The 14,500-nt window shown below is 46.1% G+C and overlaps 1 protein-coding gene and 1 long non-coding RNA gene across 3 annotated transcripts in view; both read right to left on the reverse strand.

Moving 5' to 3' along the window:
* Positions 1-14,500, reverse strand: part of HSD17B12 (hydroxysteroid 17-beta dehydrogenase 12) — a 120,976-nt gene that overhangs the window by 84,055 nt on the left and 22,421 nt on the right. The window contains exon 1 of one of the 2 annotated variants that reach the window (XM_032111036.1): positions 130-335. The exons of the other annotated variant lie outside the window; for it this stretch is intronic. Coding sequence (XP_031966927.1) covers positions 130-298 — 169 coding nt within the window. The 5' untranslated portion in view covers positions 299-335. Of the gene's footprint in view, positions 1-129; positions 336-14,500 lie in introns of those variants that run through there. 2 annotated transcript variants of the gene reach the window in all.
* Positions 2,284-12,635, reverse strand: LOC116445024. Its single transcript, XR_004240625.1, has 3 exons — positions 9,331-12,635; positions 4,230-4,394; positions 2,284-3,317 (listed from the first exon to the last, which is right to left on the reverse strand). It is a non-coding gene; the product is annotated as an uncharacterized LOC116445024 (long non-coding RNA).

Below are 14,500 nucleotides of genomic sequence, written 5' to 3' on the forward strand. Positions count from 1 at the left end.
CCCCGGTCCCCGCCGCCCGCGCCCCCCTCGCTGCCGGGCTGAGGCCGCTCCTCCGCGAGGTCCCTACCCCGGCCCGAGGAGGACACCGGAGAAAGAGCCGCGGCGGGGGCGGCCGGGACGCGCACTCACCTGCCCAGGCGCCCAGCGCCGGCCCCACGGCGGCCGCGCCGCTGCCCAGCACCCAGACGCGGAGCCCGGCCAGAAGGCGGTACGAGGCCAGCGCCGCCGCGTAGAGAGCGCCCAGCGCGCCCACCCAGTAGAGGAGGCCGGCGGCCGGGAGCGCGGCGGGAGCCACCATGCTGCGGAGGCTGCCGCGGCCGGACTGAGCCCTCCCGGCCACCGCCGCCCCGCAGCCGTCACGGCGCCCGCCCCCGCCCCGCCGCGATTGGCGGAGGGGCCGCTCAGCCACCGGGTAACCCGGCAACGCGGCCGGGCCCGCCCGCCCTGGGGCCGCCCGGCCCCGCCGCGCCGGGAAGGGGGGGGCAGGCAGCGAGCGGCCACACGCCCCCGTACTACTTGCGGCCTGCGCCCCACGTGGTCGGCACCGCTCTCTTGCCGCTATTGGCCGGCGAGGATGGCCGTCACCCCGCCGCCGCACTTCGATTGGTTCCACCGCCCAGGAGCCTCGCAGGATTGGTAGGAGACGGGGCCTCTGCTCCCGCCCCCACTGACGTCATATGAGCCCATTCATAAAATGCTCAGGCTCCGCCTCGCACTCGAATATGTCCCTCGGTTCCCCTCCCCCCCAGCCCCGCACTGCGCTCGCCCACGGAACCGCGCCGCGATCGCCGCTCCACGGGGCCGCAGGGACCCCTGGGCACAGGGAACCCGCACCGGGGAAAGTCCATCCCGGGGAAAGCGGGGCTTGGCACCACAGCCCAGCTGCCCCTGCACCCCACGCACCGCGGGACTGGCGGCGCTCTCCCGTCTGACCGGCCTCGATCTGCCTTCCCCGACAAGATCCAGGGTCAACGGGGGCTTCCTAAAATATTTGCCCTGAGCTGACCACTTGTGCCATGGCTGGACTTTCCCGGCCCTGTCGCCCTTCACTTGCCCGTTTGACACGACCTCTCTCCCAGAGCCCCACACAAGATGGGTTAGGAACGCCGGGATTTGGGAGGAGTGTAAGGAGATACCTCTGAAACGACACACACACCCACCCCGTCTGTGGCTCCTTCCATGGTGGCGAAGGGCACAAAGCTCCGCTGCTTCTGTCCCACCTCCAGCCACCTGCTAGGGCCATGCCACCCGTACCTCACATGCGGGCCTGGATTTTTCCCTCCCTCCCAGGAGGGAGCCTGGGGCGGAGAGGAGGTGGGACGGTGTAGGCTGTGGGAGGCTGAAGCCCTGAAATAGCTCATGCTTGAGATGTATTGCCTCAACAGGCTGAAACGGCGGGAGGGGCCCAGGAACATGGAAAATCGGTGGCAATTTGGTGTAAAGTGTGGGTCAGTTCAAATGTTAGAGAAGACCAGCTGAGGTGGAGGGGACTGATGTTTTTAAACGGAGCCTCTTGCAACTTTCAGTGCCAATATTTTTTTCTAGAAAACAAGCCTTTTATACAATTTGTTTGACAATGACCTTAGTTCAAACAGTAGGAAACCTTCTCTAGATGAGGTTTTTTGGAGATCCACATCCATCTGAGCTGTTAAAAACATGTAGCATAGGCGGTAGTCTCAGTGTTGCCTTTCCTTTCTCTCCTGGACTGGCAAATACGTCATACCCAAATCCAGCCACCACTGCTGAAGATCTCCAAGCTGTACCAGCTGCCAGGCTGCAGCCATGTTTCCCTCATCCACTCCTTTGTGTTACTCGCCACACACCATGTCGATGGCAGATGCAGCCTCCAGGAGCCTAATCTGCCAAACCCTGGCACACCTCAGGCCTGGCTTCCTTTTGCAGATCCACTCCTGCAGACCGCTTCTTGTAAACTGAATGGATTTACAAGTGCTCTACAATTTCTCCTTCCTCACCCCATTCCACATTTCCCAACCTTTGCCTGCTTCAGAGTTTGGAAAGAGCTCATGTAAGGTGCCACCTTAATTGTAACAGGTAAGCAATACCCTGAGTGTTTCACCTTGAGGCCACAACCTGACCATGGTGCCATTTGAGTGCAGTTACAAGCACTACTGTCACCTCGAAGCTCTCATTTACAAACAAGATGCATTTGCATGACATCAACTACCTGATGCAAAGAACTGTGCGTTCTCAGATACCCGAGGTTGCACTTTATGATTTTTCATCTATGGTAAGGGGAACAAGACCAAAGAAATTAATAAAAAATTTGCTGTGATAGGTTTATCCCTTTTATTAGTTTAATAAAAATAAATGTTTGTTACATTTCCTGTTATTAAATACATATACACAAAATAGTTTTTCACTCAAAAATACATAATTAATAGAAATCAAAGGCTTCTGTTCATAATCTACTTGTGGAAAACAATTAAATTCATATTGAGAGTCAAATTTCCTTGGATTCAATAATACACTGTCTGCACTCATGTCAGTTAAAGGCATGAAACTATCATACACTTTGCAATGAAAAATTAGTCAAGTCACTGTCTTATTGGCTGACCTATAACTTTACAGTTGATTTTTAAAAATTAATCTTTATCATAAGCATGTATCAGACCTAATAGGAGGCCAGATGTCACAGGATTTGGCTCTATTTCACAACAGGAAACATCCATCCTTCCATTCCCATGGTAAATGAGCTAATTTTTTTTCTTTTGTTTGTCAGTCACTCATGAGGATCCAGCTCTCACCAAATTTTCTTCCTGCATTTTTCCCAAGAGAGCCCACCTGTTGCTTACTGGACACCATTTTTAGAGTAGTGCGATATGCTAGGGCTAACTCCTGCACTCATCACACAAGGAAAATCCTCATAGGCCTCACCAAGTGTGTAGTTGACCTAACACCCTCCAAAGACAGGACTTCAATTACAAATAAGTGCAAAATACTGGAGTAAGTTTCCTCTTGTTCCATACCAGCCTTTCCTTAATTTGTAAACCTATTTTACTCTGCATAGAGAATCCTGGCACTTTTGCATAAACACTTGCATGTTGGAAAGAAACTACTGTTACAGCAAATGAAAAGAACAGAGGTAATGAGAGGCAGGTTGAGTGCCACTCCTCATTGGGACCACAGTGCAATTGTAAATTATTAGAATGAACGTGCTTGCTGTGGCTACATCACACTATTTTCTTCTAGCGGCTGTCAAGGCAGTTCTCAACTGTTCCATTTTTGCAGAATAAATGACTCACTACTGATCCTCACTCTTTTGTCTTCCAGAGGACAGGTGGATATGGCACAAGCATCTGGAAAAAGAAAAGGTAGAAAAGAGACCTACTACAAGTCATAGACAACACAAGAGCTGAAGCAAAGGATGGAAGGTAACAGTATGGTCACCCGAGTCACCAAGTATTGACAACAGAAGTGGACTGGGCAGCTGGACAGTTCATGTAGAGGTTGGAGGAAAGGAGATGAGTGTTGGGCAACCTGCTGAAGGGAGCAGGCAACTTCCTACTGGACATTCATGTAAGCTGCACTGCAGCTACCAAGGGGATGCTGCCAATTACAAATGGGTCAGATATGGGGAAGTAAGTACGTGGGTGCTATGAAAGATTTGTTGTCTTTGTCAGAGTCTACCCATCTTTTATTGTAACATCTCCTGCCCACTGCACTGCAGCTGTGCTGCTCCTGAGACCTCTTGTCTGAACAACCTTCTTGTTGTGGGTCAGGACAGAACCTGCCCCACTGTTCTCTCAGGGGGACTGATAAACCCCTTGACAGAGAAGCACAGACACAGCAAGGCAGTCCTCTAGTTTTCTGTGTTAAAAAAATAATACTGGTTATTCAACAGTGTTGCTATTTTTTATCCTACTCGGCTCGGAGAGAAAGGCAGTCCTCTGAGAGGTTTACAGTCTACATTTAGAAGAAGATGAGTCACAGGCAGGGAAAGGGACTCACTGGAAGGGAAAGAATTATACAAAGGTCAAGTGAGGGGTTTTGGATCTCTTGCTTATGGGCATCACACATTCCTGAGCAACAGGCATAACCTCCTTTCCAGGGTTAATCCCAGTATTCTCATGAGCTTTGCAGGTCTGTTCCCATTTGCCGTAAACTGCTGCAAATCCCAAAGGAGCACCCAGTCGGCTGAGCTGATGGAACAGACAGACATTTTGAGTATACTCACACATCAACATGCATACCCATGTATATGAGGATACCTTGCCAAGGCCCCAGAGATCCCTATTTCCACAGCCTCTTTCATCAGTTCAGGCGTGTAGTCAGTTCCAGATGACTGCAGATGCAATCTGGGTCAGGGCAGTGATGCAAGCCTCAGTCAACCCACAGCTTGGCTACATTGCTCCATCATATGGATCGTGGCCAAGCTGTATAGCAGATCACAAGAGAGACGAAAGAGAAGTCTTTAGCAAAGCTAAAGGAATAGAGACCTGCATGACTAAAAAATGCAACAATAAGGAATAAAAAATAAGGATATAGAACTACACAGAGGATGACATCAAAAGGAGACAAAGAAAACAAAAATATAGCACAGGAGCAATAAAACACAATGAATAGGTGATAAAAGAGCACCCAATAAGAAGAAACATTCAATTTTTATTATGAAGCTTTTCTATGACATTGCTGCCACAAGTACCTCACAAGCAATCACGCATCTCAGTGAAACCACGTTCCCCTGTCTCACACACACATCCTCCCTCCTGCCCTGCTCTCTCGGTACCTGAGGAAAACTCCTCTCACTACAAGCCCACAGGTGAGAACCAAGACAGTCACTCACTGTCCCCACAGTGAGACCTGTGGCTTGGGGGTCTCAGCACTCGGGAGGCCCCAGCACTGGGATCCACTCCTCATCCCAGCCTGCCCAATGCAGCCAGAAGTGCCGTCTGCTCTGCAGCAACCCTGAGAGAGGGAAGGGGGACTGCTGGTTATCTGTGATGTGTCACGTTTTTACCTGCCACTGAGCAGTGTAGTCATTTGTTTCATTAAATGGCATTCTTGTACCCAGCACTAATTTTATCCCTTTACAAATATGTTTTTCACTCTAGCAACTCAAGAGCAGCTCTCCCCCCGTACAGTCATTCTGCTCTCATGCCTCTCTCACCATTACTCACCCTTATTGCAGTGAGGCCAGATTCAATAAAGGGCCTGGCTGCTGTGGTGCTGAGCACTGCAGTGTGTCTTTGCCTAAATCCACAGCCCCAAATTATGACACCCTGTCCCAGTGCACACTGAAGGCAAAAATTAGAATACCTAAGAATGTAATCTTCATCGTCCATCTGTTAAGATCCCTACAAGAACCATTCAGACATGCCAACAAATCTCTCAAGACACCTCATCAACTGTTGAGTTGATTGTAATGCTGGGGTGAGGCAAGATACCTTGTGTGGAATTCCAGATCCTCAGCCTTTCCTTAGGCACCTACTCCATCTCCATGCAGAGGTCATAGTACCCCTTTGAGTCCATACACTGTCTAGCACTCACCCAAGAATTCAGGTTTCCCTCCTCTGCCTGAAAGAGCAGTAAAGTGCTTTAACAGCATGGCACAGGTGTGCTGGGTGAGGTGATTTTGGTTGCAGCTGTTGCACAGCACACAGAAACATTGTATCATAGAACCATAGAATGGCCTGGGTTGGAAGGGACCTTAAAGATCATCTACTTTCAACTCTCTTGCCATGGGCAAGGATGCCTTTCACAAGGCCAGGTTTCTCAGAGCCCCATCCAAGATGGCCTTAAACCCTCACAGGGATGGGGTATCCACAGCTTGCCTGGGCAACCTGTTTCAGTGCCTCACCACCCTCAGTAAAGAATTTCTTCTCGGTAACTGTTTTTCTTTCAGCTGTAATGATGGGAGGGAAAGCCAATGGGACTGGAGGGGCTAGGGCAGACATTCTCAGCCCCATCCTGTGCACACATCTTAAGCATGTGTTAAAGTGGTGTATTTGGGCAATTCTGGAAGCAGGTATTTATGTAACCCTCCTCCCTCCTGGCAAGCTACACATGAAGCAGGTGCTGGGGGATCCATGGTTCAGACTTGGGCCTTGCCAGCTGGCTCTCGCTGTCAGCTCCTACAGTACAGGACTCCTGTGGGCCTAGCATAAGGCACCTCGAGCTGATCGGCCCTGCTCTGCAGAGCTTCAGGAGCAAAGGAGCCAGAGAACAGCAGGCTGAGAGAAAGGGATGGAACTGGTAACATTAAGTGCCATAATAAATAACCAACTAAGCACTAATTTTGACTGATGTGTCACTCATCTGCAATTGCACACTTTTGAGCATAGTTTCTATGAGAAGGGCAGAAACCTGCAAACACAAGGCAGCTGTGGAACACAAGTCTTAGCTTTGAAACCGAGTCATTCGGGCATTTTAAGTTACCACACTGTGTAACAGCTATACACTCCTTGTTTCCCAAATAAACCCCGGGCATCAGCAACCTGTCCTGCTTCAGGGAATAAAGTCCCAAATTTCTCAACAACAAAACACTCCAGGCAAATGTAGCAATGGAAGACAAACAGAGCCTAAAGCCAAACAGCAGCTGGCATATCAACTAGTTGAGTCTGTAGATTGCAAATTTAACGTGCCATGCAGGTGTTTGCAGCTCTTTATGAGAAGCTCTGCTCAGTTTCCCTTACAAACAGGAAAAAATACAAATGACACTACAGACTTCTAATACTTGATACAGGGAATTTTCACTTTTACCTACTATGGATTGACAAGTGTAAAATCCTGTAAAATCTCAAAATTCCTCTTTTTGTTGCCACTCCCTATTTAGAGTTTTCAGAAGTGATTGCAATGGGGAGCTCCAGATCCTCTCATTGTGCAAACCAAGGAAAGGCTTAGTAGGACATGCATGCAAAGTGAGGGCTGGGTTTTATAATCACCAGCAACATTGGAAATCAAGTACTACTCAAAAAAAAAATTCTAATAGTTGTGCATGCAGCAAATCCAAGTGAAGCATGTTTTTACTTGAGAAATAATATGGCAACAGATTAACCTTTTTCAATCCTACAACCCACTGAAATATATTGATTTTGAGCTGAAAATATCATCTGTAGAAATGAAATGCTGTGTACTCATTGTTTAATTCTTGATGTCTCTTTTGCCTAGTTTTGTACCTGTAGAAAAGGGATACAGATACTCGTCCACATAAAATGAACAAAGTTCAGGAATGAATGTCCTTCACACCACTGCTAACACTCAGTGTCATCTTGCATGATACATTCACTTTCAGACCCAGATGATGGACTACATTTGCTAATAAATCTCTCCCTTCTCATCCTTTTTAAAAAATCTGTAGTCTTCAAGTGTCTCCTTAAAGATCCACATGCCAGACACTTCAGGTGCCCCTGCCAAAAGCCAGTACTTGTAGAAGACTTTGTCTTGGCCACTCCCAGTATTTCACAAACATGAATGCCATTTTGAATGCTTATTAAGCACAATGTATCATTCCTAGAGGAAATGTGAGGGCAGAAGGCAGCTAGGACCCTACCAGGGACAGAAGGTGAGGGCAAAAAAAAGGATCTCAGATTGCTATCTATCTTTAAAACCCAATTATGCATCTGTATATTTTTCATCACATTATCCATACTTCTTTAAAATGTTTGGCTTGCAGACTTCCTAAAGAGTTCTGCCATTATAGTTTCAATGATGAAAGCTGCCATTTCAAAACCACCATTGTTTAAAAACAAAATAGGACCAAAGACACCACAATAATGTTTCCACCCAGAAAGCCATCTATTCAAGGTGTGTAAAACGCTATCCCCCTCTGGAGACTTCAACGGAGATCTGAAGATTTACAGCAGCAATGGCCTGGCTCCAAAGTATTCCAACAAAAAAATAATGAAAACCAACCCAAAACCCATTGCTGCAGGCTGCAGTGAACCCTCCCTTCTTGACTCTACTGCTACCAAACCAAGCCCTGGCACACTTGATTTTGTTCAGTGTGTAGGTTCCCAGTCCATCCCAGTACATATTGATCCTCTGTTACTTCTACTCATCAGCCAGCACCTGCAGCAAAGCAGGTGTATGTTTATATATACATGTGTATGAGCATATACGTGTACACATTTCCTCCAGACTTGGTTACATAAAACCAGCCAAAGAATGGATTTGGCCTACTCTTAGTGACAGCAGTTAACACCTTAATTTTGTTTAATACTAAAATATGAGCTGTTTTGCTTTTGTTATTGAGTCACACAATGTCATTATCAGTTTTATCACATGAATGCTGCTCACTTCCATGACTTTGCTCCCCCAATCAGTGTTATTTCAAAAGGCAAAATACAGCACAAGAGCACTAGAAACAAGTGGCACCAGTGGAAGTGCCTTTTTTTATGGCAGAAAGCCTTGTAGGATGACACGGGCAAATCAGGTCAGAAAATTTTCCTTTGCTGAAGGCCTAACACAGTGCTCCTACCATTTCAACGGGAAGTCCACGACTTCCTTCCAATTCAAAAAGGTCAAAAAAAGAACAAGAGAAAGAACCTGCTATGAATAGGAATTATTCTCCTTAAAGAATCAGACTCATGATGGAAGAGGAAAATAGTTTTCAGGAATCTGGGTTAAATAACAACCGAGTATGTTTCATTCCACATTCATACCATCACTTCATGGTAACACTTCTGCCCTATAAGCTTCAGGATAAACGTCTGTAGCTCAAATCCCACTTTAAAGAAAAAAAGTACAAGTAACCATTTAGAAATAATACATTTTTTTTGTCTTTCTTCCTAGTCTTTCGTACTGTCTCATACTACATGAGCCTTCCATTTTCATGACTTGTTCACCTCTAGGCATATGAAGGAAGTTTAATTCTTATAATCCATTCACTTCTTTGCTTCAGCAACTACTCAAAGTGCCACTGCTAGCACTTAATGCATAAATTGATGATTGGATTGATTCTGCCACTTTGTTTTCTGTTGACTACTGAACAGGAAGTTACCCCCTTAAAACATATTATTTCCCTTTGAATAACCTGCTACAGCTGTGGACTGAAAAATAAAATTAAAATGGATGACTGAGTAATGATTGCTTAACTCTCTGCCCTGTGGAGATTTCCCAAAAGCCAAAAAGCCAAGTAAAAATCTAAACTGTCTGCCTCGAGGACAGCAGCCTTGCTGAAAAGCAATGTTCTTTAATCTTTAGGTTCTTCTGTTAATTCCTCAGTACTGCACTAAGTGCTGTATGTAAAAACTACGCCATTCAAAAGGCAGGAAAAAAAGACACAAGGTCTCAGGTAACATCCCAAGGAAGCTGATTATACATACATTTTAGAATGCAACATTGCCTTGGCCTAGATGGCTAAAAACTTACCTAAAAATTGTTCCATGAAGACTCCTACAAGTAACCCATCCAGGCACAAGAACTCAGGTAGCACTGCATGAATTCACCTTCAGCCATAGTGTCCAAACCAAACACACAGTTCGTTCGCAGCAAACACAACCAAACTACTCTGTTGCTATTAAGGGGCATATTAAAAGGAAATTAATAAGACAAAAAACAGCAGCACTTTAAAAATGTAAATGAACATATCCATCTCAGAATCCATTTTACTGATACACAACAATGCAGTATTATGCAAGGGGATATCCAGGGCTCCTGATTCATATTCCCCACTACTATGCAGAACTCAACACTGATGTGCTTTCCTGGATATATCAAACTTCCCTTTAAAAGAAATTTATACTTCTTTCTCATTTGAAACTGCTCCAGAATATCGTTAGTCTGATAGTTAAGAGCTCTTCCTGCAATTTCCAGCAAAGTCTACCCATTATCCCTTTTACACACATTTGTTTTGCTCTAATCTTGAGCTCATATAATTATTTTCCTTCCTTATATAACAGTGTAATTGTCACTTCTGTGTCTTTCTGTTAAGCCTCTCTATTCCTCTTAACATCCATGTGGTCCTTTTCTGCATCTCTTCCATCCATCTGTTTGAACCCATTTATCTGAATGTGGGTGATAGTTGGGCTCCAGATAAGGTCTTACTAATGCCATATACTTTGACAGTAATATTCTCTATACATCCAGGAAATCCATCCCTTAACACTTTGTTAAAAATTTTACTTTCTCAACCATGTCACATGCTATCATTCTGCTGATACTGACTATTACACCAACTACCAACCTGTCACTGAAGTGATGAACTCTTCTAGAAAAATTGTGATCAGTTTCTATTCACATCACTAAATCTCATCTAATTCTATTAATCTCAGTTTTGACTCATCTTGTCAGCACATGGATATTCTAATCCTCCTCTCTATCAATACAGTCCACCGGTTTTGTGTCATAAGATTTTATGACACTAGTGTCACTAAGGAAAGAATTCCAATAGTCTTCGGAAACTCCAGTTTGCAGCCTTCTTTCCAGCAGCACAGTCTCTCTCCACCTACTATCTGTCAGTTCATTCCAAAGTCACCTTACAGTGCAATTAATCCAAATTTTCTCCATTTTACATGATTTCCTCACATGGTACACTATCAAATGTTCTCCTCTACCAAAGTTTCCTCACAATTAAACATAAGGTAAAGAGATAGTCTTGCACAGTCTTTTTTTACTAAAACTGCACTGCATTTCATCCCACCTTTAATTTCTCTGTGATCTTATTTTGGCCTTCAAAAATTGTCCTACTGTTAAGTGTACAACGGCTGCCAGATTAGATAATCTCTATTATTAATCTTGTCTTTCCTTTGGGTACCCTCAACTATTTGACCCCTTTAGCTTCCACTGCTAATACAGTACAGTATTTGCAGGTAGATTATACATTTTTGGAAAGGGGATGTATTATTTTTCTTGTGCTAAAGCACAATCGCAGTGCTAATGCATTGCCACTAGAGTAAGAAAACAGAATCCAGGAAAACCTACTATTGCAAAACTGGAAAAGCACTGCTTAGAATGGGAACAGAGTAGGCCATACACTAGTAAGTTTAAAGCACATTACAATAGATTACTCATATTTTCCTTGCCTTGACCTTTTCTGTTTCATTTTGTTCTGAACTTGCTGATTTTGTATCTCAAGCCATCTTCAACAGCTTCACGCTGCAAGTCCAAACCACCAGGGGTTATAAAGCTGGCACTTAAGGCATTTATCCCTTTTCTGTGGCTACCCAGCATTTTCTTTTACATGCAAAACAACATTTTTTTCTTCACTAGAACAATACCTTCCCTTGGAAAAACCCATATATTTCACTTCTTTGTTTTCTTTCTTCTGAGAACCATCTATGTGTACTTTAAAAACTGCATTTCAGGTGATATCACTGGCAAAATCTGATATGCTTTCTAACACAAAAACTGTTTGTAGAGCTCCTCACATACCTCTCGAAGAAAATGAGCAACAGAAAACAAGCCTACTACGGCATATTTCCTTTTTTGTTGTTGTTTGACTGCAACAGTGTAATTTTCTTTGCACTTTATTTATTAGTTAACTAATAAATTAGTCTTCTTCTGAATCTCAAGAGGATTACTATTAGCAAGGAAAATAACCTAACAAGAATCTTTCCATTCCCAAGAGAAGTTTAAGCATGCTCAGCCCCAAGTTCAGATGACTGCGGATGCATGACACCACTGTCTTTCAAGATCTGCTTCCAAAACGTAAGGAGGAAAAGATAAAAACACAAACAAAATTTACTAAATTCACTTCAGACCTATTTATTATTTGTCATTCCTTTGATACACGGAGCATATTATCTCTAGTTAATTAACAAGTGACTTTAAAACATCAGAAGGTTTAACAAGAGCTGACTTTGCACTATTGGCATAAATTAAATTAACACGTAGTACATTTCCTCCTTTCTCTTTCCTCCCCGCTTTGTCCGGAGAAAAAACACCCCTCTATCAGGTAAACTAGGAAGTCCTGTTTGCTTCCTGGGCTTGCCCCGTAACTTCAAAGCACTTCAGCATCTTCACGCATCGTAATTCCTCCACTTCACACTTTAAAACTCAAAGAAAAAAACCCGCAACTTGCAGATAAACGCATTCGATCCCGTGCTGCCACGTGCCAACCTTTGTTATCCGCGCAAGCTGAGCGGCGGAGGCCGCAGGAAGGCATCTATCTGCTCTCGGGTTCGGTGCAGAGCTCAGCACAAAGTGGAAGCAAAGCTCCGCACACGCAGTGAGCCTGTGAGCCGCTGTCGCTCCGGGGCCCCGAGCAGCCACAGGTGCGGCGGGGCGGCAGGAGCCCCAGAGCCAGCGCGGACGAGCCGCCCGTGTGGTTTAACCAAAGCAAATCCCTCTCGGGAGGACGCGCGGCTGCGGGCGAGCCCTGCCGGACCGCGCTGATGCCCCACGGCCCGGCCCGGGCGCGGAGCCGCGGGCAGCGAGCGGCACCGGGAAGCCCCGGCACCGCCGATACCGGGCCTGGCCAGGGCTGGCCGGGCGCCCCGGCACCACCGGCTCCAGGGCGAAGGGGCAAAAGCGGCACCGAACTGCCGGCGCCCGAGGCACGCACCCGGCCGGGCCGCGCCCCGAGGCCGCTGCTCAGGGCGCGGGGATAACGCCTGCGCTCGCCGAGACCCCCGGCCGGGCACGGGCCAGCCCAGCACGGCGGCTGAGCGCGGCCGGGCCGCGCCTGACCTCCCGCCCGACGGGACGGCTGCGACCCCGCCACCCCAGAGCAGGCGGGCGCCGTCACGGCCGCTGCCGGCGAATCCCGGCCGCGACTCGCGGCAGCTCCCGTCATGCCGCGGCGCCTACAAGTCCCGCCGGCCCCCGCGGCCCCGCCGTCGTTAACCCTGTGCGGCGCAGAGGCGCCTCCGCCGGCCCGCCCGGCCCCCCCTCGCCGCTGCCCGGCGGGTCCTGCCCGGGACCCCGGCCCGGCTCCTCCGCGGCCCCCGAGGAAGAGCCGCCCCGGCCCGGCCCGCCGGCGGAGCTCGCTCCGAGCGGCCCGGCCCGGCCCGGCCCGGCTCAGCGGCGGGCCCCGGGCCGCTGATAGTGTGGCGGGTTTCTGTACTCCCGCAGTATGGTTTCTGGTCCCAGCCACAACTGTTTGTAACTGGCATTAACTGCACGCTCCCTGCGAGATAATAAAAAGCACGTGAAATATCTTATTCAAGCCGGTGGGGCTTTAAAAAAATTATTTATTTGTGTTTGAGAAGGCAAATTGTAATAAGCAAATTAACTCAAAAATAGCTTTACAACCCCCAGAAAACTTTGGGACAAAGTTACTAGGAAATGCTGGGTAATCCTGTAGTGAAACTAATGTGAAAATCAGTCACACACGCACGTTCTGCCCTCCTTCCCATACACTCTTCATACAGGTGCTCAGTATACGTATGGCTAACACATACAGCACTTTTTCAGCTTTTTAAGCAACTCTCTTAAAATAAGTAGCAAACAATGTACATGCAACTACCCTGCTGGGAACTAAAAAATAACCCGGAGAGTCAGAACCCATTTATAAAGTAAGTGAGGGACAAGGGCAGATAGCACATGTTCAGGCAGAAGCAGCACCTCAGAGTAAAACCCTCTGAGTCTCACCCGGCCCCCCTGCACAGCTCAGCATCGCACCCCGAAACATCCCCCCCCCCCCAACCCCCCCACACAGAGCTCATCCCCTATACTTCTATTTTATTTGCAATATTTTTTTTTATGACAGCCTTATGCAGCAAATACAAGTCAAATAGCTCTAATTTGTAGTGCTACAGACTGTAACGTGCTCAGACGTGTAACTGCCTGACAGACTATACAGAAATCTGGCTTAGGCTCCAACCTCTGAAACAAATGCAAATATCCAGAAACATTCTGCTATTTCTCCAAAATTAAATTACAAGTAAAACAAACCTACTGTCAGAGTTTTCATACAAATACATCTTAAAAAAAATAAATCACTACAAATTTATTATTTATTTCAAACTATAAACAACACAGAGAAAAGAAACACATATACGTTTTCCTTTTTAGAAAAAAAAAAAAACAACTTATCTATGAGAAAAGCATACACTTAGCTCCTTTCTTTTTAAGTTCATTTTTTAATACCCTGCCCCTTAAATCAGCCTACAAGCCCATAGATTTATCTAGAGAAAACACAATTGGAAAACCTTTTTATGTTGCACTGTTTTTGGACACTTACAGGAAGTTTTTAAAGACAATTCACAGCCACGCTATTTCAAACAGCACAAATATAATTATTTAGAATTTATTCTTTATTGTAGCAATTTTTACTTTGGTATATTTTTCAGAATTTCCTGGGAAAACACAATCAGTTCCCATCTAGCTTAGCGCACCTACACTGTTACCCCTTTCTCTATATTTTTTCTTTACAAATCAACCACAAGCATTTTTTAAGTGTTTACATATATATAATAAAGTAAGAAGAAGGACAACACCACAAGAGAACTGCTCAAAACCAAACTGAAGGTGTAAATGACCTCCTGCCATGTTCCAGACGTACCTACAAAATCCCTGCTCATTGGTACAGGATTATACATTCCATTATAAGTCCAGCCTTTTTATATTTTGTACTATTTTAACACCCTAAATTTATAGA

The sequence above is a fragment of the Corvus moneduloides genome, chromosome 6 (assembly GCF_009650955.1).
Source record: "Corvus moneduloides isolate bCorMon1 chromosome 6, bCorMon1.pri, whole genome shotgun sequence".
Lineage (NCBI taxonomy): Eukaryota > Metazoa > Chordata > Aves > Passeriformes > Corvidae > Corvus > Corvus moneduloides.